General features: G+C 39.7%; 1 protein-coding gene across 4 annotated transcripts in view; it reads left to right on the top strand.

Annotated features, from left to right (window-relative positions):
• Nucleotides 1-23,040, top strand: part of ZNF521 (zinc finger protein 521) — a 285,865-nt gene that overhangs the window by 129,326 nt on the left and 133,499 nt on the right. For all 4 annotated transcript variants that reach the window (XM_090039845.1, XM_090039842.1, XM_090039843.1 and 1 more), the window contains one exon: nt 13,567-13,651. In XM_090039845.1, the coding sequence (XP_089895971.1) occupies nt 13,567-13,651 (85 nt within the window). The remainder of the gene's footprint in view (nt 1-13,566; nt 13,652-23,040) is intronic.

Genomic DNA, 23,040 nt, shown 5'->3' with positions numbered 1-23,040 from the left:
ATAAAAGATTATTAATATTAGAATGTTGCAGTTTTCCTGTTTGGTAATACTTTATATCTCTAACAAAGTCTGTCTGTTTCTTGTTTTCTGTTAGTGGCCCAAGTTGTAGAATATATGAGAGGACCCTTTCCCACATCTATCAAAAGACTTGATCAGGAAGAAGAAATGTTCTGTGATCCTCTTGAGAGCTCTGTGCAGGGCAAACAAACAAAAGAATATAAGAGAACATATGCTGGAGGAAGGACAGAAGAGCAAGAGGTACCTAAAGAAATTAACCCAGATATTCTGCATCTCCTCAGACAGCAAAGTGTTAAGAGCAAAAACATTCAAAAGATGTGCATTCCAGCAGCCACTGCACGGCATTGGCAATTGTCCTTGTAGTGTCTAACCCATACATACACACACCTGCCAAGGCACTGGCATAGCTTACTGCAGTAGCCCTTTCACTGAAATTGTCTGGAAAATAAGAATTGCTACAAGCATACCTATCATTTATGTACGAGAAGTGAGCATCTGGAATTATGTTTTTTACATGGTATTAATGTTTGTTGAAGTACTTTGGTTAATTAACAATAAAGTTACTTTGTGAATATCATAATTTTGTGTTTATTTTGTGACACAGAGCGCAACAGGCAGCAATTACCATATAAATACTATATGGCTTGCTTATATCCAGTTTAGTCCTCCTAATGCATCCACTCAGCTAACCAAATGCACCTTCAAGTCACCCTGCATCTGCTCAGATGATAGTTACTTCTTTACTTATTGTCTTCATTTTCTTCTCCTTGGTGTTCTCATTTTTACTGCTCCATAGCCTGTCTGTGTTAACTTGGAGTTATTGAAGTTCTTCTACAAATAAAGAAGAATCAGGCGCCCTGTCTCTGAAACAGTAAAAGGAACTCTGCACCCTTTTTGTGAAGGTGAAATGGTAGTGAGATACAAACTGCTGCAAAATAGACCAAAGGGACCTGTGGATTTTTTTTAAAGTGGCATGTAAAGAGAAATAATTGGATGAAACAGAAGGAGAAGCAGTACTTTTACTCCAAGTCCCATAATTTTTGAAGGGGAAAGGCAGTATCCCACAATTTGCTGCCAAAATACTGAATAACCATTGTGTCACATGGCAGTTTTGGGGAAGCCAGGATGCCAATTTTCAATGCAAAACTTATGTTACTACAGTCTCTTGCTGTGAGGTTATGTTGCACCAGTAAAGGCAGCTAAAACTCTGCATAGTCTGTCTTCAGTGTAAGCAGCTGTATCCCTGCTCAAGGCAAAGGTGATTCTGCCTTGAGCAAGGTGTTGAACTAGAGAACTTACTGACACCTCCTCTAGCCTTACTTTTCTATGATAAATACTACCAGTAAAACTTTCTAGAATAGACATGGCTTGAGAATGAGGAGTAACACCAATATATTTAAAGTGGTATAATTTACCAGTAAGTTTCCCAATGTAGTGTGCCATTTTAAGACCCTGAACCTACAAACAGATTAGCATAAGCCTATGTTTATACTCATATAATGAGTTTCATTGGTCTCCACCAATGCAGAGCTAATTGTGTGATTGGGATCTCAGGGGCTTGATCCTACTTCTAAGATTTCAATGAAGATTAGGTTCTTATGCATTTATGATGTTTTCCTGTTTCTACATTAATATTAACATTGCATTCTTAGTGCTATTCAATAAAATGTAGGATGGTGTCCATAACCTGAAGGATTAACTATCAAGATTATAATGTGTAGGTAAGGTCAGGAAAAGTTTCACAGCTTTAGAGTTTGTGTTGTGAAGAAAAGTCAGTATGATTTTTCATGTATTGGTTTACATGCATTAAGAAGATATTATAGCAATGCTTAAAATAAATAAAGTCTTTCTGGTAGAGTAGAAAATATCAGATAGCCCTACATTTTTCTCTTTTTTTTGTTCAACTCCTGAAAGCTTTTACCCAATTTACCAAAGAAGGAAGTGACAAAAGAATTCTTCTGTGACTTGTCCTTGTGAAATACTAACTTCATTGGCATACAGCTGTGACTGATTGGTGGTGGAGACAGTGGATGGCTAAATAGAGTGGTCTCAAAAATAACTTTTAAAAAGTACCTTTTTGCTCAATATACTGGCTTCCTACATGTGTTCCAGCTTCCCTATAGATTATACTTTACTAGCACATGCATAATCAACAAAATTGTCAGGCAAATCTGATCGTATCTTCTTTATTATAAGCAATGGATGGCCTGATCTTGTGCGATGCTGCATGTAACAACTTTTATTGACTTGCCAGCAACTCTTGTTGATTCCTCAAATGGCAGCCATCCTAAAGATGAAGCTCTTTATCTTGATGAAGCAGGCAGAGTCAGGGGTAGGGATGGAGCTCTTACTACTAGGTAGAGCCCATTTCAGATTATCTACACTGCTCAGCGTTTATCAGTTTTAGTGATGAGGATCTTATTTGATGTTTTCCTCATTCAGGATCAGGCCCAGCACAGAAAGGCAAAGAAACATCTTAGTTTTTCAGATCACAGACTGAGTTTATAGTGCAAGAAGTTAATTTCTATTTATATTAGTAAACTATTCAAATTTTCTATGATATAACTCAGAGAGAATAAAGAGAGAACAATATGACATGGTTTTCCACTTGCATTTCTGACAAGAATGACACTTTAATATTGCATTTTCAAAGGAATAGAGATCTAAGGGACTAGGGAACCACAAAAGGAGAAGGCTGTAGATTTAAAAATACTGCAGGATGTGGTACTTCCTATACAAGGATGTGTCCTTGTGAGCCAGTGTTTAAGAGCATAAAGGGATTACAACTGAGTCATGAAAAAGGAGTGATTATGGAAAGTAAGTATACAAAAAATTCAGGAATCTGCAGTACAAAGGGCAAAAGACAGAAAACAGCAGATGATAGAAATGAGTCTAAAGGTAGACTAGAAAAAGGCCACATAGAAGGAACAGTCCTGGGTCTGTCTGAATATTTGGTACATAACGTAGGTACATGTAATTATGAAGGAAGAAATTAGGAAATAGATTTTTTTTTATTGTTCAGCTTGTTGATTTGATATAGTCTTTTATATTTTCACTCTTGCCTCTAAAGTTAGGACAGAAACATTTAAAATCATGTAGAAAATGCCATTAAAAACACTTAAAATATGCTAATTAAAAGTACTTTGTTAACACCTGGAATAGCTAACAATTAGTTCAAGAAAAGATAAGTTGACGGTGCTCCATAAATAAGATAAGTGGCTAAGTATTCAGTGAAACTGTCTGACTGCTTAGTTCTCCGAGAGTTTAAGTTTGACAAAATTAGCATGCAGGAAGATAGAAAAGAAATTCTCATATAAGGTACCATCAAGATTAATATGAACTGTGATAAAGAATGAATAACTAGACAAAAGTTATTCAGAATATGGACCATGTTTGTGTATGTGCCTTGTGCTAGACTGAAACAGTTGGTAATGTTTAATAAAAATAATGCTGTGAAGAATCAGGTAACATCTTTGTGCAGTTTCCTACTTGCAAATGGGTCTTGTGCAGCATGTAGACCCAACTTAAAGTCTCATAGGCTGCGTCCAGATGAGTGTGGCTGTGACATACTGCACATTCAGTTCTCCATGCTGCAAGGGTTTTTTTACCCCTAGATATCCAGCAGTCAAAACCCATGCAAAAAAATGTGGAGCAGCAGATGTGGCAGCAGCATGTGCTGCCCAAAGCTGGAGCCTGGCTGGCCGCAGCCACACTGCTGCCGGCCAGGCTCTGCATGGCAGGATCACAGCTGCTGCAGCCCTGGGAGACTTCCAGGACCCCAGGTAAGGCTGCTGGGGCCTGCCTCCCCTACCCCACCCAGGGTAACTTTCCATGCACCAGAGGCCATGTGACACAGGTGTTACCTGGGGGCAACTAGCAGAGGCACAAAGTGCACTGTCACTAGTTGTCCCCTGGGAACCAAACATCCATACACATCTGGATGCAGCCATATGGTTTGTTGCATCTGGGAAGCGATATATGTATAGTGGTAAGTCTTCAGCTACTGGGTAGATACAATGCTGGCTAGGCTAGCCCCGTGTTCTTGGACTGTGTTGAACGAGAGAAGTGGAAGAGAACTGTAAAGCTCAGTGAAGAGACATGAGTGGGTTAAAGAGCAAGTCAGTGATAAATAAACTGTTTTAGGTAGGAAATGTCATAGGGAAGAAGTAAGCATGCAGGTTTATAAAGTAAAGAATATTGTCTGAAGGAGAGAGCCAAAAACTATATCAATTTGGGAGGCGTGCATCCTTTTAAACAAAAGATGGAGAGTAAAGGCAAGGTTATGTTAGAAATTGTAAGGCATTTCAGAGGTGGTTTATATAGAAAATAAAGGATATTTGAAAAAGACACTAGGAGGTCTAAGAGGGTATAGAAAATGAAAGAAAAAAAGGTTGATAAATAGAGTTCTTTGTCTTACAGCTCCTAACGTGAAGATAGGGGACTGATGTTGTAAATAGACATACCCTTTTGGAAAAAAAAAAATGGAATTGAAGTGAATTAGATGCAAAGTAAAGGAATGAAATATCTGGCAGGTGTCAGAGTTCCAAAATAGAAAAAAGATCCATCTTAACGCTCTTTCAGAAACTAGCCAAAGATAAAAGGAAACATTAACCAGATGTATTTGCAGTCTTTTTGGAAAGCGAACAGGTATCAATGGACAAGGAAAAGGCTCCTGTTAACAGACATTTAACACGAGATGTAAGGATTATAAGGAAATTATAGGTTTGTGAGCTTGATTTAAACAGTGGGGGAAGATGAGAGAAAGGCTAATCAAAGGCATAATAGAAGAACACCTAGAAAGTTTGGATTTAATGACGGATAGAGAGCACAGATTCACAAAAGAGGGATCATGCCTAAAATTTTTGATCGGATATTTTGAACAAGTAACCACCAGTACTAACAGAGAAAGGCATGAACATAATTTACCAGGATTTTAGAAAAGCTTTTCAAACAGCACAGCACAAAAGGCTAATCTGTAGGGTGAGTAAGTATGGCACAGGGAGATGTACTTTATTTGATTAAAACAACCTAGCTTAGATATGGAAGGCATAGGAGACTTGTGAATTGAAGCAGTTTAGGTTGGTGAGATGTGAATTATAGAATGCTTTATGAATCATTATTTGCAGCAGATTTTGTTGAATTTATGCAGCATATCAGTAGTATACAGAAGAAAGAGTAAGTAGAAAATGATGAAATTTACTGATAGTACAAAGCAGGAGAACTGTCAGTACAAAATAGGCAGGTGATAAAACTCTGAATGACTTTGACAAGGAGGTGGAGCTTGAAGGAAGTATATACTGTACCCTGGATAGTTACAGGGCACAGAGCACTCCACTGAAGGATCTGGTGTACTTGTGAGTAGAACTGTAAATCCTCAAGCACCATATTTATTAGCTGTTTTGTTTTTAAAAGCAAATAAATTCTGGAACGTAGAGATATGGAGTATTGATTGGAAGATATCTGTTCCAACACTATGTAAAGAAACAGCAAAGCCCCATTTAAAATAGTGTGCACAGTTTGGATTCCTTTATAACAATGAAATTCTGATAATTGCAGACTTACAGCAGAGGATGAAGACAGTAGCAGAATAGCTTGATTATTCAGAAGATTGGAGGAATGTACATTTATGGTCTTTCTAGAATGTGGGCCCAATCCAAACCTCAATGCAAGAAGTGAGAGTTTTTACTTTCTAAAAGGCCTTGGATGAGGCCATAATATGCAAATTGGTTGAAGATAGCGAAGACAGATGCCCTTTTCACTTACAGAACTCCCTCTGTTAGAAGATCCTTATGTTTCTAAAACTGCCTTCCTCCCTGCATCCCACCCTGAACTTTATTTACTCACACTGGATCATGCAGGTTACCAGATTTCCAAGACCATGTTTAAAGAGAGGGAGAAGTACATTTAAAAAATTAAATAAATGAGCTTGATGTTACAAGACTGTAAATCTGTGCAAGACCATTTATTTGACCGTAGTAAAGCTACAGGTCCAACTGGAAAAATATCATGCAGCCCATAATATTTGTCAGAACTTAGCTAAATGCTTAAGTTTAGTTCTTTTTGCAAACCTCCCAGTAAAGTTTGGGTTTCAACCATCATTCCCTCCACCCACCATAGAAAACCCAAGCAGTTTCTATAATCTTGCTCATCAAATTCAAATTTGATATAGAAAAGGCACCATATCCATTAGGTACTTCACTGTGGTGTGTAGCAGAGCGGGTTTTTGTTGAAAGATTGCTAGGAGCTGGTGAGGAAAACCAGTGTTGATTCCATGAGAAGGTAAAGCAAAGGCTTCATTAGGAATTAGAGGAAGTTCATGAGCTGAACATAAAACAATCCCACATTCCCTCCCTGATGTGAGGAACAAATCCTTGGAAGTCATTACAACCTGGTACACTTTAGAGCAGCGGTTGTCACCCTTTTTGGCTGTGGACTGGAGTGACCCATTTTGGATTGGAGGTTGGCAGGCGGGCACTAGGACTCAGGTGCTACCATCACCACCTTTCCTAGTGGTGACAGGGGAAAGCACCCTCAGTCAATGCTTATCCCCACAATGGCACAGGAAAGCAACTGCTGCCACAGCCCTCCCCCACGCCCCTACCAAATACTACCAAAGCCCCATGACCATGAGCCAGATCAAATAGCTCCATAGGCTAGATCTGGCCCATGAGCCATAGGTTGCCAATTCCTGGTTTGGAGCAAACCTTAAGGCCACTCTGCTTGGTCCAAATGAAGGAATTTGCTTCATATTCAACTATTCATAATGTTGATTAGTGATATGAAGCTCCTTTATCTAGTCCCCTCACCTGTGCAGAATACTACTCTGGGGCAGATATGGCTGTCATCTGTTTTTGGTTCAAAAAAAGGGAACTAAATTCTCTCTCTGTTGTATTTGGCTACCAAGACTTTGACTTACAACTAAAATTTTGCATGGCGTTGTCTGAATTTTATTTGTACTTGCAGCACTGTGGTTTAACATGGCTTTCATAAGGCTTATATGTAAAACAACTCTGTCACCAACTTGTGGACTTTCAGGGTGGGATTTTCAAAAGTGTTGAACAGCAGCCTAACTGCATGATGTCAGTTTGAGCTTCACAATTGTTCCTTTGAAAAGCCCCACTCCTTACCATTTCTAAATTTATGAAAACCAGTTCCTAAAACCAAATAAGGTTTTATTTATTAAATGAGTATGTATTAACAAGAACACTTGTCTTTGTAAGGGGCTCATATCTGAACAGCCACTGAGCATCTCAGTGGAAGTATAACTGAAACATAAATATATTTAAAATTGTGCTCTGAAAAGGGAAAACTATGCCTCATTAAAAAGTCTTATGCAAAGAGATACTCTGAAAAGAAGGAATTTTTTAGAGCTACACCCAATCACTGCCAGCAAATAAAGAAAAAAAATGAAGCAACTCTCTCTCCATCCTCAAAATTGGAAAAAAATCTAAAAATACAGGCATTAATTTTTACTTAAGAGTTCATAAAAGCCACTTTAAGATCAAAATTATAACGATTTTCTTCTTCTTGCCTTTGTTATATTTTTATACCATTTAAAGATACTTGGAAAATAGAGGGGGCAGGAGTATTCATGACTGGCCATGTACAGGCGTTCAGTTTCTACCAGGAGAATCCCCATTATCTTGGTAGAAACCAAAAGTCTATATACATTCAAGCTCTTTCTCCTGGACTCGAAATGGCAGTTCCATGACAGAAAAAAAAAAATAGATTACTAGAATCAGGTTGAAGTTGACTGCGGAGACTTTCTCTTGTAGGGAGTGAATGATTGTATACTTTTCCCTGGCTTACCTCCTCTTAGTTGTCAGGAACTAGGAGCTGGAAGAAAGGCTTCTGTGGCTTTCTGAGACTGGGGGTCACTCCAGCCTGGAGAAGGCACAGAGGGCAGCTTCTATAGACTGGGAGTGGAGGAGCAGCTGCCAACCACTTCCTGTCAGCTCCTCATACACTGAGGTCCCCAGTGTGAGAAGAAGGCTTTGCCTTGCTGCTTCCTTCATTTGGGCACCAAGGGATGGGCAGGGACAGCACTGCCACCATCCCCCTGCATGGTTCTAACACTGGAGCCCCATGTGAGAAGCGGGCTAGAGGCTTTACCCTGTTGCTCCCTCCCTCCCCAAACCAGTCCAGAAGGGGAGGGGAGTAGCCACCACTGATCCCTGCCTCTTCCCCAGCCTGGGGAACAAGCTGGGGGCTTTGCCCCAGTGCTCCTTCTGTTTCATTCCCAGACACTGGGAGTGGAGTGGAGAAGGCTGCTCCCTATCTGTTTGCCTGATTCTAGCCTGGGGAAGATGCAGGAATGATTTCCTCACTGCTCCCCACAGTCTCTGGGCAGAGTAGACCAATCACTGCTCTCCGTGTCTTCCCAGGACCTGGATCACTCTGAACTCAGAAAGACACAGAGAGCAGGGGAGAGGGACAGCTGCAGGCTGAAAGCTCCATCTCCCAGAAAGATTTCTACCGCTGGAAATTTTCATGGCCTTTGTTTTCTTTATCTTATTTTAATTTCATTTATTTTTCTCAGCATGCCGTAAGAAGAAAAGACTAACTATCAATAATATGTGTTGATATTTTTTCTGTTGTCTGGAGGGACAAATTAACGGCATTGCCTACCTTCCTCTCGTTTTGTCTGCCATTGTACCACTTGACCAGACCACTTTGCAAATAGCTAAAAAAGACCCAAGAGTTTCAGATGGCTTTTTCACTTATGACCTAATCCTTCAGACTTTGAAGTTAATGAAAATTTTTCTTTTCTATTAATTACAGTGAGAACAGGATTTGGTCTTTTGTAATGAAAATATTAAAAGAATGGAAATACGTAGGTGGTGTTTGCTCAACACAGAATGAAAACGACTGTTGTTGATCACTTAAAACCTAGGCTCATTGGCTGCTTACAGATGTGGAAACACCTCCCCCCCCATGGCACTTTAAGCTCGGAGCGCAGCGCATGCCCAAAAGAGGCATTGCGTTAGTTGGACCCGCTTCACTCAACATCTGTATAGATCAGGTGCTTCAGTGGGGATTTTTGGGCACTTTTGTCTAATAGGTAATTGAACCAGCTGTTAGATGGAAGTGCCAAAAGCGTGCTGAAGCGCCCAGTTATACAGATACTGTGGAGCCGGATCAAACTAACATGCTGCCTCTTCTGGTAAAGTGTTGGGTTTTTTTCCATGACTGTTGGTGCCCATTTATGCACAAATTTAGACCCTTTGAGATAAGAGAACATTGAGTTAATAAAAGTTGATGGTAACGTTTTAGAAAATGTTTGGAGTCTAAAATGAGCCCCTGTTTGATCTAGCAGCAGTGACAAAAGCATTCTTTCCTTTTTGAAAGAAAAGGAAACATTGTTGTGATTCTGCAAATATGTCAGATCATTTTGAAGAGGCTTGTAAGTGCTGGGATATTATTGGTTTTTGTTGTCAGAATATTTCTTTTTTTTTATCATTAGGCTCCAAAAAGAAAAAAAACAACTGGTATGTTTTGTCATCATATTCATCAGTCATAATTTTTGTAGGCAATTCTTGACACACTCCCTGTTTTACTGTGCTAACAAGAGAAAAGACCAGCCATTAAGTTTATGTTTCTTTGTTTTTGAACAAAGTCACATATCAGGAATAATGCTAGAGGTATGCTAATAAACAATATATAATGCTGGTCATCTGGGAGTAAGAAATATTTTCTAACTAGTTCTAAAGGGAAACAATGTTTAAAAAAAACGATTGTTATTTATGCAATATGTGTTGCTCTGTATGTCAGCATCAAAAGCATCTTGTAAAGTGCTCAACATGATAAATCTTTGATCCTGATTGTCATTATTTAAAGGCTTATGATAGATTTAGATGCACTACACCATATTCACATTACCTACATAATAGTAAGTTTTTGGACTGCATCTGCATTTCTACTGATGATTTTGGTATGCCACTACATACAGTCATAAAAAAGGAAAAATTATTCGAGCTCCTTAAACTGCAGACCTTTCAGGTTTTATTTGTCAAATTGAATTCAAGCCAGATTTGTTTTCTAAGCTGTGATGATTTCATTTATCCATGCAAGGCTTTGACTCTGTTAAACTGCATGAAACAAAAGTTGGTTTAAATAAAAAATCAGTAAAGAGATCTGTTCTTTCCATTAAAAAATCAGCAAAGAATGTTTTGTTACTGTCTTTGAAAAAATGAAAATAGTCACTAATGGCTTCCATTTCTGAATTTTAAACAAAAAGCCATTTTTTAAGATAACCCTGTAAGCACACTTTATTTCGGGCCTGATTTCAATTATTCAAGGAGTTTTACATTTAGTTTATACAAAAAAAGGCTTAGATTGGAAAGCCCTTTGCATTTCTGTGAGGTAGCTTCTGCAGGGTAGGCACAAACTGAAGCTTATTATCTCTATTCAAAAAATGCTAGCCTAGAAATGACATGGGGTTGCCCTCACGTACTGGTCTCTGAGTATATTCGCTCTGAGAAAAAAGGTGTTTTTAAAATGTGAGAAGTAACACTTGGTGGCTAACATGTTTCAAAACCCAGGTATAGAGTCACAGACAATTAGGGTTGGAAGGGACCTCAGAAGGTCATGTAGTCCAACCTGCTGCTCAAAGCAGGACCATCCCCAGTTATATGATCCCAACCAAGGCTTTGTCTACCCAGATCTTAAACCTCTAAGGATAGAGATTTCACAACCTATCTGGGTAACCTGTTGGTTTACTACCCTTCTAATGAGTGAGAGAGTTTTTTCGAATATCTAACCTAAACTTCCCTTGCTGAAATATGAGACCACGTCTTCTTGTTCTGTTATCTGACAGACAAAATTGTAGTTGCATATTAGGTCGAAGTTACATGTTACACATAGACCATACTAAAGTCACTTAAGACATGGCTGTCTACACATTAAAGCTCATTAACTTATGTTAACTATTGTTTGAGTATCTCAGAGTTATGCCACTTCAATCAGGGGTTACCTCTAAGCTGTGCTACCCAGCTAGTGTTAAGGTAACTTCAGTTTGTTCCATGGAGATAAATGATGCACAGTCCTCCAGCATCCCAGGATGCACTGCTCCCATTTCTTCCCTGCCCTGCTCATAGCAGAGATAGAACCCAGGTGTTCTGGCTCCTGATCATGACCTAGTTTCCAGCCCTCTAGTGGCAAGTCAGAGCTGTACAGGGAAGAAAAAGTATGAACCCTTAATGTGTTACTGCTCACAGCAGATTCTAACTAACACTTCTTAACATTCCACAGATTTGGTGTGGTCTAAGTGTAATGTATAACTTCACCCTAATTATTTGGTTCAGATGAACCCTTGTTTCTATCCAGGCAACATATGTTAATATTTCAATTAGCTTTCTCTATGCCAGCCTTTTGAAATGTATTAATAATCAAATGTTGTCTGTCACATCTTAAAAGCTACTCTTTCCCTACTCAGTAACATTTACAAAGCTTGATGAGGAAATTTGGGGTTTTGCCTTACATTCTTTGCACAAACAAAAGCAATATTGAGATCTTCAGAATTGCAACCTTGAGTGTTTGTGTTCAAATGTATGTTTGAGAAATTTCATACCTGTGAGGAATCTCACTGCATGCTTAGCAGTTTTCAGGTTCCGTTTTCAGGTTTGTAAGCTTCAGCTGGCTATCCCTTAGGATGTTGGTGTTGGCCAGTCCATTAAGGATGGCCTCTTTAATAAAATTTTCTAGGATCTTCCCCAGGATAGAAGTCAGGCTGATGAGCCTATAGTTAGCCGGATCCACTTTCCTCCCTTTCTTGAAGATAGGCACCACATTGGACTTTTTCTAGTTTTTGGGCACTACATCAGAGTGTCAGGAGTTTTCAAAGATCCGTGCCAGGTGCTGGGCTATGATGCTCACGAGCTCCTTGAGTACCCTGGGGTGTAGATTGTCAGGGCCGGCTGACTTGAAGGTATCCAGCTTCTCAAGATGTTCCTTCACGAGGTCAGTATTAATGGAGGGCAGGGGATCTCCCTCACCCGGACCTCCCTGTACTGTAGCAGGCATGGGCGTCCCATGGGACTGATGAAAGACTGACACAAAGTACCCATTTAATAGGTTGGCTTTTTCCTGGGCGTCAGTTATCAGTTGCCCCATCTGGTTCAGCAGGGGTCCAGTGTTGCCTTTGCTTTTCCTCCAGCTCCCCACATATCTGAAAAAAGACTTTTTCTTATCCTTGATGCTCAAAGCTAGTTGGAGTTCAGTTGCACCCTTGGCTTTCCTGGTTTGCTCCCTGAAGGACCGGACCAGTGCAGAATAGTTCTCCTTGGAGGTGAATCCTATCCCCCATCCTTTGAAGGCCTTTCTTTTTAGCCTCAGGAGGTCTGCTAGGTCTCTGGAGAGCCAGGGGGGCTGCTGTGCCCTCTTGCTGCCTTTCCTCTGAGATGGAATAGACTTAGCTTGTGCATTTAGGATCTCTTCCTTGAGGAGCAACCACTCTTCTTGAACTCCCCTCTCCCTGGGGTCATGGTCTGACTGACAAGCCTCCTGAGCTTGTCAAAGTCAGCTTTTCTGCAGTCAAGGACTTCTGTGTTGCTGACTGACTTGCCAGCTTTGGATGGTGAAGGTGATCAGCTCATGGTCACTGTCACCCAGCTTCCCATCGATCACTAGGTTGCCGATTAGGTCATCCCTAGTAGCCAGTACCAGGTCAAGAAGCGCTTTGCCTCTTGTTGGCCCATAGACTTCTTGAGTCGGGTAGAGGTCATCCACGCATGAGACGAAGCTTTGCGACCGCTCAGATTTTGCTGAGTGATCCTCCCATGAGATGTCTGGGTAATTGAAGTCACCCATGACAACCATGGTCCTGGAGTATGCGGCCTCAGCCAGTTCCCTGGCGAACTCCTGGTCAAGCTCAGGACTTTGGGTGGGAGGTCTGTAGTATACTCCCACCTTTGTGTCCCCTGTGCCGTGATCCCCACAGATTTTAACCCAGGGGGTCTCCAGTCGTCCACCCTGGTTGCCAATATCAGGTTGCAGGGACATGTAGCTTTCCTTAACACAGAGAGCTACACCCCCACCCCATTTACTACACGATTCCTCCTGTACAGGTTATAGCCATGTATAATGAATGGCTGGATTTATGTTTTAAAAGAGACTGTATATCTGTGGCTAGAATGAAGGAGAATGGGATTAGGATTTTCTAATTCCTAGCTGTGACACAGTTTCAGACCAGGGCCTGATCCAAGCCTGCTGATATAAAGGGAAGGACCTCCATTAACTTCAGTGGTTTTAGGATCAGGTCCTCTGTGAACTCTTTGTATCACATCTGTAGACAATGGCATTATAACAGTACTTGTCAGTTACAGTGGAGTTGTGAAGCTTAAAAATTGTTGTTTGTAAAAATCTGTGAGAGCCTTGGATAAAAGGTGGTACAAAACTACAAAGTGTTATTACTTAATATTAATAATTAAACCCTAATGAAAACACTGCTTGAAAGCTTTAAATTACCACTTTAATTTACACCATTTTGAGTTTCAATAAAATAGTTTGACAATACATTTAAACAAACTTTCTCTACTCTTATTTCCTTAGAAGAAAACCTACCAGTGTATCAAGTGTCAGATGGTTTTCTACAATGAATGGGATATCCAGGTTCACGTCGCAAACCACATGATTGGTAAGTGAAGCACCAAACCTTGTTAAAGATAGATAACTGTATCTCCTCCACATGTTCATCGTTGCCTGTAAAATTAAACAGAGTTAAGGAGAAATTAATTGTGCAACCTTCAATGATTTACCCAGGCATGATTGATTTTTTTATTCATATTATTAGACTTGATAAAGCATTAGCATGTTTTATTTTCTGCAAGGGCTAGTTTAGACTTCTGCAGAGAATTATTTATCTACTGCCAGTCAAAACACAGGTGATTAACAAATTAAACTTCTAATCATTTTAGCATTATTGAAAACAAACTAACAGGAATGGTTAATGAACTGGATGTTAGCTTTCCATAGAGTTTTAGACAGGTTTTAATTTCGGAAGTTATTATGGTAATGACACTACTGTGTACTGCTCAAGCACCTTGGTACCAGAATCAAAACTGGTGAGTTTTTGTCATTAGGAAACATAAATAATTCAAATGGCCATAAAAATAGTAGTGTATGTTGTGTTTGATCAGTCTGGAAACAATTTTGTGTGCCTTTGTATAGAATTAAATACTAAAGCATATTTTTAAAAATAAGAAATTATTTATTATTTAATTAGTTAGTATTAGCATTAGTATTAAGTTATAGTATTCAAGAATGGTCTGCATTTTTTCCATACTATTTTTAAAAATAATTTATATTAGAATTCATGGCTTAACATTAGCAGCAGTGTTACAGTTGTGAAGTATAATAAAACAAAAGCAGTCCTTTTATATTTATATTTTCCCATTATTTGCTTATTCCCTTAAGATTACCCAACAATGTTTTCAATTTGGTAACCACTCTATAATAGTACTAAGAGTTCTACCAGCCAATTAAATTTATCAAGCACGTCATTTCCCCGCTAATACAATAACATTGCCATAGTTGTCTTATTCTGTTATTAGCCTCTTTTCCAAATTTCATATAGCAAGGCAAAGATGGGAGTCATTGATTTTTATACTTACTTCACACTGTTTTTGTTGAGACATAAAAAATTGGTGCAAATTGCAGGGGACAGTAGAACAGAGATGTTAGTAATCATATACTCAGCTGATGAAAATGTTTAAAAAATCATATAACTCAGATATATCTGGGCTGGCATTACAAGATATTTTCTTACAATTAACTTGTAAATTTCTTCCATGAGCTCCAGTAATTTGGCCAGCCTATAAAAGTTACCTGAGAAAACATAATAAGCTGTTTCTCAAGCTACTTCATTAATAAGTTTTAATATGTTTAAAGCTTGAACATTTTATATTCCTTTCATAAAAATGAATAAATGCGAATTATGAGCTTGCCTTGCAAAGCAGTTGAGCAGTTTGTTTGTTGGATTAAGTCTCATTTCTGAAATACTAAATCTTTGGGAGAGATAATTTGAACAGCTCCATAATATTCAGTCTGTATCAGTAACATGAAGTTGTAAAACAGGACATTTTAAATAACAGAACACACTTTTCCTGTTGTTTTATTTGAACCTGGTGTTTTTAATGGGCTTTTGCAGCAAATAGTGAATACTGAAAATTTGGCAAGTGGAAGTTGACTCTTTGGGTATGTCTACAAGTCACAGTACACTGGGATGTAGAGATAGGTCATTAAGAATTAGCTTGGCAAGTCAGTATAGATGTATCAATGCTTTTCTCCTGCGCTAATTGACACTGGTGAGAAACAGAGAATATTAGCATGGGTAGAGTGCTGTACTAACATGATTATTCTCATTCCCATACCTGAGTTAGTTCAAGTTGCCCTGCAGGACATTGCATTGTACTGTGTAGATGGACCCTTTCTTTGTGTGAGCAAAGGATAGCACTGGAATGTCAGACTGTCTCAGACAGTGTGCTTGCTTGCCACTTGCTTTCCATTTACCAGATTCTCAGTGAGTGTGTTCCTCTGCTTCCTTAAATGTTCAGGTTTTCTTTCTTTATTTTGGGGAGAGCCACAGGGGAAGGTAAAGCTAGATGAATCTAGATTAGAATAACTCTTTAGCTATGATAAATATAGAGGTTTTGTCAAACTGAGTAATGCCTTTTGTATTTTATTTCTGAGAGCTGGATGAGGTTGAATGGAAAAGAGGTCCTGTTTTTTTAGTACGTGTTAGATGTAATCATGCATGATATTGCTTCATGGCATAACCATAGTGACACAGATTTACATGTACTTAATACAAAATCTTCCCAGTGAAATAAAAAAGGAGCTCACAAAACATACAGGGAGATTTGCTGGTCATGGTTTTGATAATCTGTGTTCGCTGGAAGATTCTTATCTGTACTGTCAGACGTAACAGTTTAGCTCTTAATGATGCAACCCTAGTTGAGAAAATTCAGGATTTATTTAGGGGGAGAGAAGAAATTAAAAGAAAAAATGATGTCCAGTGTTTTGAACATGTTCTTAGTCCTAAGGTATAAGGAAGAAAAGTTTGTTTTCCAGTTCTGTTAGTTCTCTCAACACTTATTGTTTTGTTCTTTAGCTATTTTTCTAATTTTACTTTTTTCCCCCACCTTTTTTTTCATCCTTTACTTCATTTTTCACTGGCATGTTGGACCTTTCCCAAGACCATGTTCTATCCACAGAATAGGTTAAAGGGGCCTCATCAATCTGTTCAAGGTCATGGCCTACCGGTGCCACCTTAGTCAGGGGGCGCACATGGGTGACTGGTGCCACCTTAGCCAGGGGGGATCCCCCCATGGCTAATGTCACTGACTGGGGGGAGGTCCCTGTGTGGCCAGTCACGAAGCACCATGGTCACTTCCAGGTGCTCCATGGCACTCCCACTCCCCGGCCAACGCTCGGAGGTGGGGCACTGGTGCTCCTGCCTGCTCCCCTACCCGTTGCCTGAGTGGCAAGGCAGCTGGTCGGGGGTGCACCGGACTCTCAGGGGGTGTACATGCACCCCCGTGCACCCCCTACATGTCACCACTGTTTAAGGTTGACATTATTGTGTCTGGTGGGGAGGGCTATAATATTATTGTAAAGTATATAAAACAAGTACATATGCACATTTGTGTGTGTGTGTGCGTGTGTGTACACATATGCATCGATAAAATACATGCACACATACACAGTTAGACATATGTGTTTGTCTCTTTATTTTTAAAAATAAATAACTAAAGTACATAAGTAACTATTAGCACTTGCTTGTCTGCCATAAAACCCTGGTATTAGAAGCACCTCCATTCACATGCTCCCTCAAACCAAAATTGTAAGCAGTAGAGATGCCGGACCTCACTGACAAAATAGTGCTTGCAGGTTTCGTTCCCCAGGTAAAAGGTTTTATAGGCTAGGACACAGTGCATTTGCCCCTGCAGGGGAAGTGATGTGAGGCTGTGGAGAAGGAGAATGGTCTGGACAGGGAGGAGAAAGAAATTAGCTGTGGGGACAACAACATCCTACAGGTCCAGAAGTTGTATCCTATCTCAAGAGCTATTTTATCCCTTTTAATTAATATGATGCTGGCATTGCCAGTATTTCAGTTGTGGTTATAGACAGATAGAGATTAACATCTCATATCCAATGGGCTCCACATAAATCAAAGGAGTGAAGAGGGCATGGTGATGGTGATGAAGATAGTTACAGGACCTTTCCTCACCATCTGTACTTATCTGCCATTGAGTCTAGCAGCAGTTTAGTTGAAGGTCCACTCACTACTGTCCCTACCCTCATGGCAGACTACTGCTAGGCACTAGTGCAGATAATGACTGCATCGCTCCGGTGCAAAGTTGTTAGTGCACATGTGATCAGGTTTAGTGGAGCTGCCACTGGAAGTTACTATTCTCACTAGAGAGGGTATTGAGAGAGGGAACTCCTTATTCCTATCTCCTAAAGAAGTCAGAAGTTAAAAGGGGAATATAAAAAGAGCAATAAAATAAAAACACAAGAAGAGGAAGATAAGAAGCTGACAAGTAGGAGAAGGACTATGGCAAAATAGGAGATGTGGTAACAGCCGGGAGGGAACGAGGGGAGTGGAACCAAACCACTGCAAGGGGATTCCATCAGATAATGACTGGGCACCACTGTTATAGAAACATGTTTGACTGATTAAAGTGAACAATTTGTTCATGCCCTTGGCACTTTGGGGGCCTAATCAGGTTGATAGTGTCCCTTTAATTATTTCATCCATTGACCAAGAATCCCAGGTCTTAAATTGAATTCATGTTGTTAACATCCAGAGAGAGCGGATGCATTATGGAAGGTCACTAAGGCAAAGATACGTTTAAAAAATCCCAGTGTGAAACTTAGACTTTTAAATAAGGCAAGCAGTATTACTTTGTTGGCTAAAATATCTCCACCGAGGGTAGATATTTTTAGGTTGTGTGTCTGTGTGTGTTTTTGTCTAATCAAATATAATCTCAACTAGACATTTAGCAGGGGAAGAGGGATTAGAGGCTATTTGAAAAGCCTCTTACTCTTCTCTGTTAAGAGGGTATATAGTGTTTTTACAGATTTTATTATACATTTCAATCAATTCAACAAGAGGGATTATGCCACCTAATGGAAAATAAAATCTGCAGATGACCCAATGAAGAGTAACCTTAAGTATCTTTGACAACAAAATAATTTACATTTTTTTTACACAAGTCCCATATTAAAAGGATTTCAGTGGGATGACTCTTGTCAGTAATTATAGTTATCATTTTTAATCAGACTTTACATTTTGAAACTGCTGTACAAACTTTAAACCTCATAGCATCTTTGCAAGCAAGTAAGCAAATAAGCATTTATTATGCCCGCATTAAAGGCAGAGACCTAGAGGAGGACAGGAAAAACACCTTGCCCGAGCTACAGAGCCAGTCAGAAGTAGAAAGCTCAGGAGTTCCTGTCTACCAGAAATTTTCTAAACTCTCTATGCTATATACTTCGTCAAGCATCATCTTTTCTTTTCTCTTCATTTCTTTTTTTGTGCCCAGTTAATGCTATAGTTAATGCTATAGACATGATTCTCAACCTTTTAAGGAGCTGTGTGGTGCCACACGATATTAACACTTTTAGGTGTGCAAACATGATCATAAGACAAACCCAAGAGATGTCAAGTAGGAATCATAGTGTCAGACAAATTTTGACCTGTTGTGGGTTGTGGGTCTTTCTGATTTTTTTTCCAATAGCATAATTATTATTTGTCCATACTCAAAAAATGCATGAAAACTAAGAGCTGACATTTTCCAAGGGGTTCCTTGAGTCTCATAGGCTGCATCCAGACAAGCAGAGGCATACGTTTGCAGCAGCACAAATTTGTGCTGCTACTTTTTGCAGCAGCACATGCCCCTGCACATGCCCTTTGTTCCTGGCTGTGCCCAGCTCCTCCTGGTTCCTGGCCAGGCTCCATGTGCTGCAGGGAAAAGAGGGGGAGGGATGGCTGGGTACAGGGCACCTCAGTGCAGGGCTAGCCAACAGGGGCTCAGTGCAGGGGTGTGGCTGGCTGGGTTGAGAATCACTTATATACCATTAATTCTATACCAGCCATGGAGTGGCTGGTTGGGGTGCAGTGTGCCTCAGCGCAAGGGGTGGTTGAGACTGGCTGGCTCAGTGCTCCATGGCTGGCTGGGGCAAATCATGCTTCGAGACGGGAGCAGGCAGTCCTGGGCCGGTGTTCCACTGTCTCCGCGTACTGAGCCCCTGCTCTGAGTCACGTGGAGACAGGAAGGCAGCCAGCCCAGGGCTGCCTGTTCCCCTGTCTCGAGGCATAGTGCACGTCAGTGTGAGTGCTCCATGTTTGTCCCAGGGCATGCTATTTTTGCATGCTTTGCCCCACTTTTTTTTCTGTTTGTTTTTTTTTTGCTACCGGGAAATCCTGGGGGCAAATGTTGCTTCCATGCTGTAAATTAGCAGTGCCACACACAATTTAACGTGCAAAGTGTGAGGTTTGTGCCTGCATGTCTGGACACACCCATGAAGGGTACTTAGAGTCAAAAAAGGTTGAGAACCAATGTGCCAAAGGATGCTTGTGGGACAAAAGAGATGCAAAACATGTATGTGATTGGTTCGTTTTTTAAATAGACCATCTCTCTGTGCAAGTTTTGATTTAGCTGTAGGCATACACTTCTGCTTGTAGGGATAATTGCCAAATTAAAGCATATTTGTTATTAAAACAATTTATTAATTTTTTTAACTGAATTTGACAGCTTAGTTCTTTTCCAAAAAATTCCAAATGTGGACATGCTTTAATATTATTTCAGTAAGAAGCAAGAAAAACATATGTATAATTGTTCAGGAGCTTCTTTTTCCCTTTTTTCCCCTTTGAATGGGATGTACCACATTTTAGCAGCTTTCCAAGATAATATACTATCTCTGAGAGTCCGTAGAGATGAGAGAGGCTTCCTGGTGTACCTTTGTTTTGCGCACATATTTTTCAGTTGTCATTTGACCTGAAAATGAAGAAAGTGACTATGCCGGAGTTTGTGTTTTGTTTGCTGCACTTCGACACTCATCCTCTGCCTTTTATTTTAAATAGACACAGCAAACATTTTTTATTCACCTATACCTTTCATTTTGTTACTTGGTGAACTCGAACAAAAGTAGATGAAATTATAGCTGTAGTTCCTAGATTTTATACCCCCTCTCCTTCCCCGCCCCCCTGCCCTCCCAAACACAATCGGAATCAAGAGAGATCCCATGTATTTAACTCAGCAAAGGAATTACCCCATAGAAAATTATGAGGCTCAACAGCAGTAGTGTAAATTTGTAAGTGCTCTGAATAAAGTGCTGTTAGGCATGAGATAATGTAAAGAGATGACATTGCCAAGAACTATTTATGAAGAGCTTAATTTTTTTCACTCTGATAATTCTTGACCAATAATTACCAGCCTCTAATTATCTATTTTAGTTAGAAAGAAATCTCTATCACTATGGAGGTTGGCATTGCAACTAGCGCATAAATCCCCAAAGAGGTAAATGTGTTCCAAACAGCCACAAACAACTGTCTCATGAAACATAGTGAGCAAATTGCGAGCCGCTGGCTGTGCACAACAGAGCAGCACATTTACCAGTGAGGGCTGATCAGGCTGACAAAGAGAATGATAAAAGGGGAAAGCAGCAACAATCTTTGTAGTTTACTGCTACTTACATTGTCTGCACAAAGCAAGGCATGGCTCTGCTAACCACTGTCCAGAGGAAAAGTTGGGGAGAGACCGTGACACCACTTGGATGCAGTGGTTTTTCACAGCTCTGAAATTTAAATTAAAACACGGTTCATTTTTTATATATAAATTAAAAAAAAAACATATTTGCTTTAAACGTCATACCTCACATAATCTTTGTGTGGTTTGGTGTGTATAGCTTTTCTTCAGGAGAGGTAGCTGTATAATGAACAAAGAAGATTGCCTGGGGGGGTGGACACAGGACACCAAACCCTGGGGTATGAAAGTAATGAAGAAGAAAGCGAGGAAATAGGATCCAAACTAGTGTTTTGCCAGACCCATAGATTGCTATTACTTTGGAAAATTTGTGCTGAGACAGTAGCTGTTGAAAAAAATAAAGTACTTACGTGGAACTAATTCATTCATTCATCTTAGAAAAAAAATGAATACTCTGCATTGAAATGGCAAGCACTAATTAATTGTCCAGAGATACCTCTTAGTCTAGAACTATGATATCTGAACATGTCAATGATGATCAAATGTATGCCTTCACCAGGCATATTTATGTGTGCATGTACATGTGTGTTATGTATAGATAGAAGAAAACTGTAAAAATAAATCATTTTGTTGGTCTTACATGCGATGTACTTTGTTACATGTGGAGTACATCATGGATGCATAGGCAAAGCAAATACATAAATCAGTTTTGTAGAGACCAGTAAAATTTTAGCCTAGTTCAAATAGCATGTGACAGTCGCACATTCTGTAGTTTGTCTAATGCCTAAGGTCATGAAAAACATTATTTTCCTTTCACATATACAGTAAGCTGCACTATATGACTAATACTCGTTGCACTATGCTGACCTCAGGTATTACCTCTTCAGAATTTCAATTTAACTACTATACAGTAAAACTGACATTGTGAAGTCTCTTGTACTAAGAGGTTTTCCATGGCTTTTGGGGAAAGTCCAAAGATATGGATCTGTACGCTAGAAGATGAAGAAGAGCTGATTTCCTTTTGTCTACCAGCTTTCACTGACTCTTCAGAAACAAGAACTGGAAATTAACATTCTATAGGGAGAAAAAAAATGATCCGACCCTTTAAATAGCAGAAATTTGTTCAGGTACTTGGGAGTCTTCCATTTATTCTCATCGTTGGCAGGAAGTTTTTAAAAAGTTGGAAAAACTTTGCTATGCTGTTTGCAAGACACAGAGACGTACACAAAATGTTTAGAAAGTCGGCATTTGGTGTTAAATCTGATAAAATGTTGGTTTATTTCATGAGGAGCTAGGTTAGAAAAAAAGATGAAATCTGTGCTGTTTAATACTAACAGAAAGCTACTCTCATGTGGGCAATGCTGGCTTATTTGAAAAGCCCATAAAGGGTTTCTACATGGACCATACAAAAGGGATACTTTCTCTTTAATAGCCATCTGTACAGGAGAGATGAGAAGTGGGCCAGGTCATCTCTCCTCAGCTGTCATGATATTAACGTAGGTAATGGAGCAAGCTCTGCGTTCTGCTGGGTGTTGTTTTTCATAGATGTTCATCGATTTACACAGATAATTCTATTTATTTCTTAGAGTTGGTCCAAGCAAACAAGGCAGAATAACAAACACCAAAGCATTTCAAATGACTTTATCTTTGTTATTTTGTAATGTAACTTTTGTCTAAAAAATGGTGTCACACCTACTGTGCAGATGGCTGCATGATTTGTAAACCAGCCAAAACATTTAAACAAATGTGTGATCTGGGGATAGATTAAATAAAGGATAAAATGGAGTGTGGACCACAAATTCTAATAATCAGATGATTTTAAGTTGTGTGTAGTGTGGAGAGATGGTAACAGTGATAGCAGGGAAAGCTTGCCAATGACAGCAAGGTGCCTTACAGATCTCAGGATGGAGCCTGTGGCCTAGTAGGCCTCAGTTTGAGAACTGCACATTTGCTGTACAGCTGGCAGCTCTGTATGGGGACATCAGATAAAACTTATGTAAAATGAAGTGTTATTGCTTAGTATGAAATTGTGCAGAGAGGGAATTTGCAGACAGTAACTGAAAACAGAATTCATGGTACCAATGAAGCAGACTGTAAATATGAAGAGGCTTTAATTATCTGCGCAATTTAACAAAAAATTCAAGATGTATTCAGAAAGGGCAAACGCAGCTGTAAACATGCTAGAACAGCACCGTTCACTGTGCTTAAAGCTATGTCACCCGTTCCAGTTACAAACCCTTATTCCTCTCCCCACTCCCCTGCCTCTCCCCTCCAGGTAATGGGTTGGATTTTTTTGGTCCACAGCACTGTTGAT

This window comes from Crocodylus siamensis, chromosome 3 (assembly GCF_052110815.1).
Source record: "Crocodylus siamensis isolate JL-2025a chromosome 3, ASM5211081v1, whole genome shotgun sequence".
NCBI lineage: Eukaryota > Metazoa > Chordata > Crocodylia > Crocodylidae > Crocodylus > Crocodylus siamensis.
This window is presented reverse-complemented; position numbering and strand designations above follow the sequence as displayed.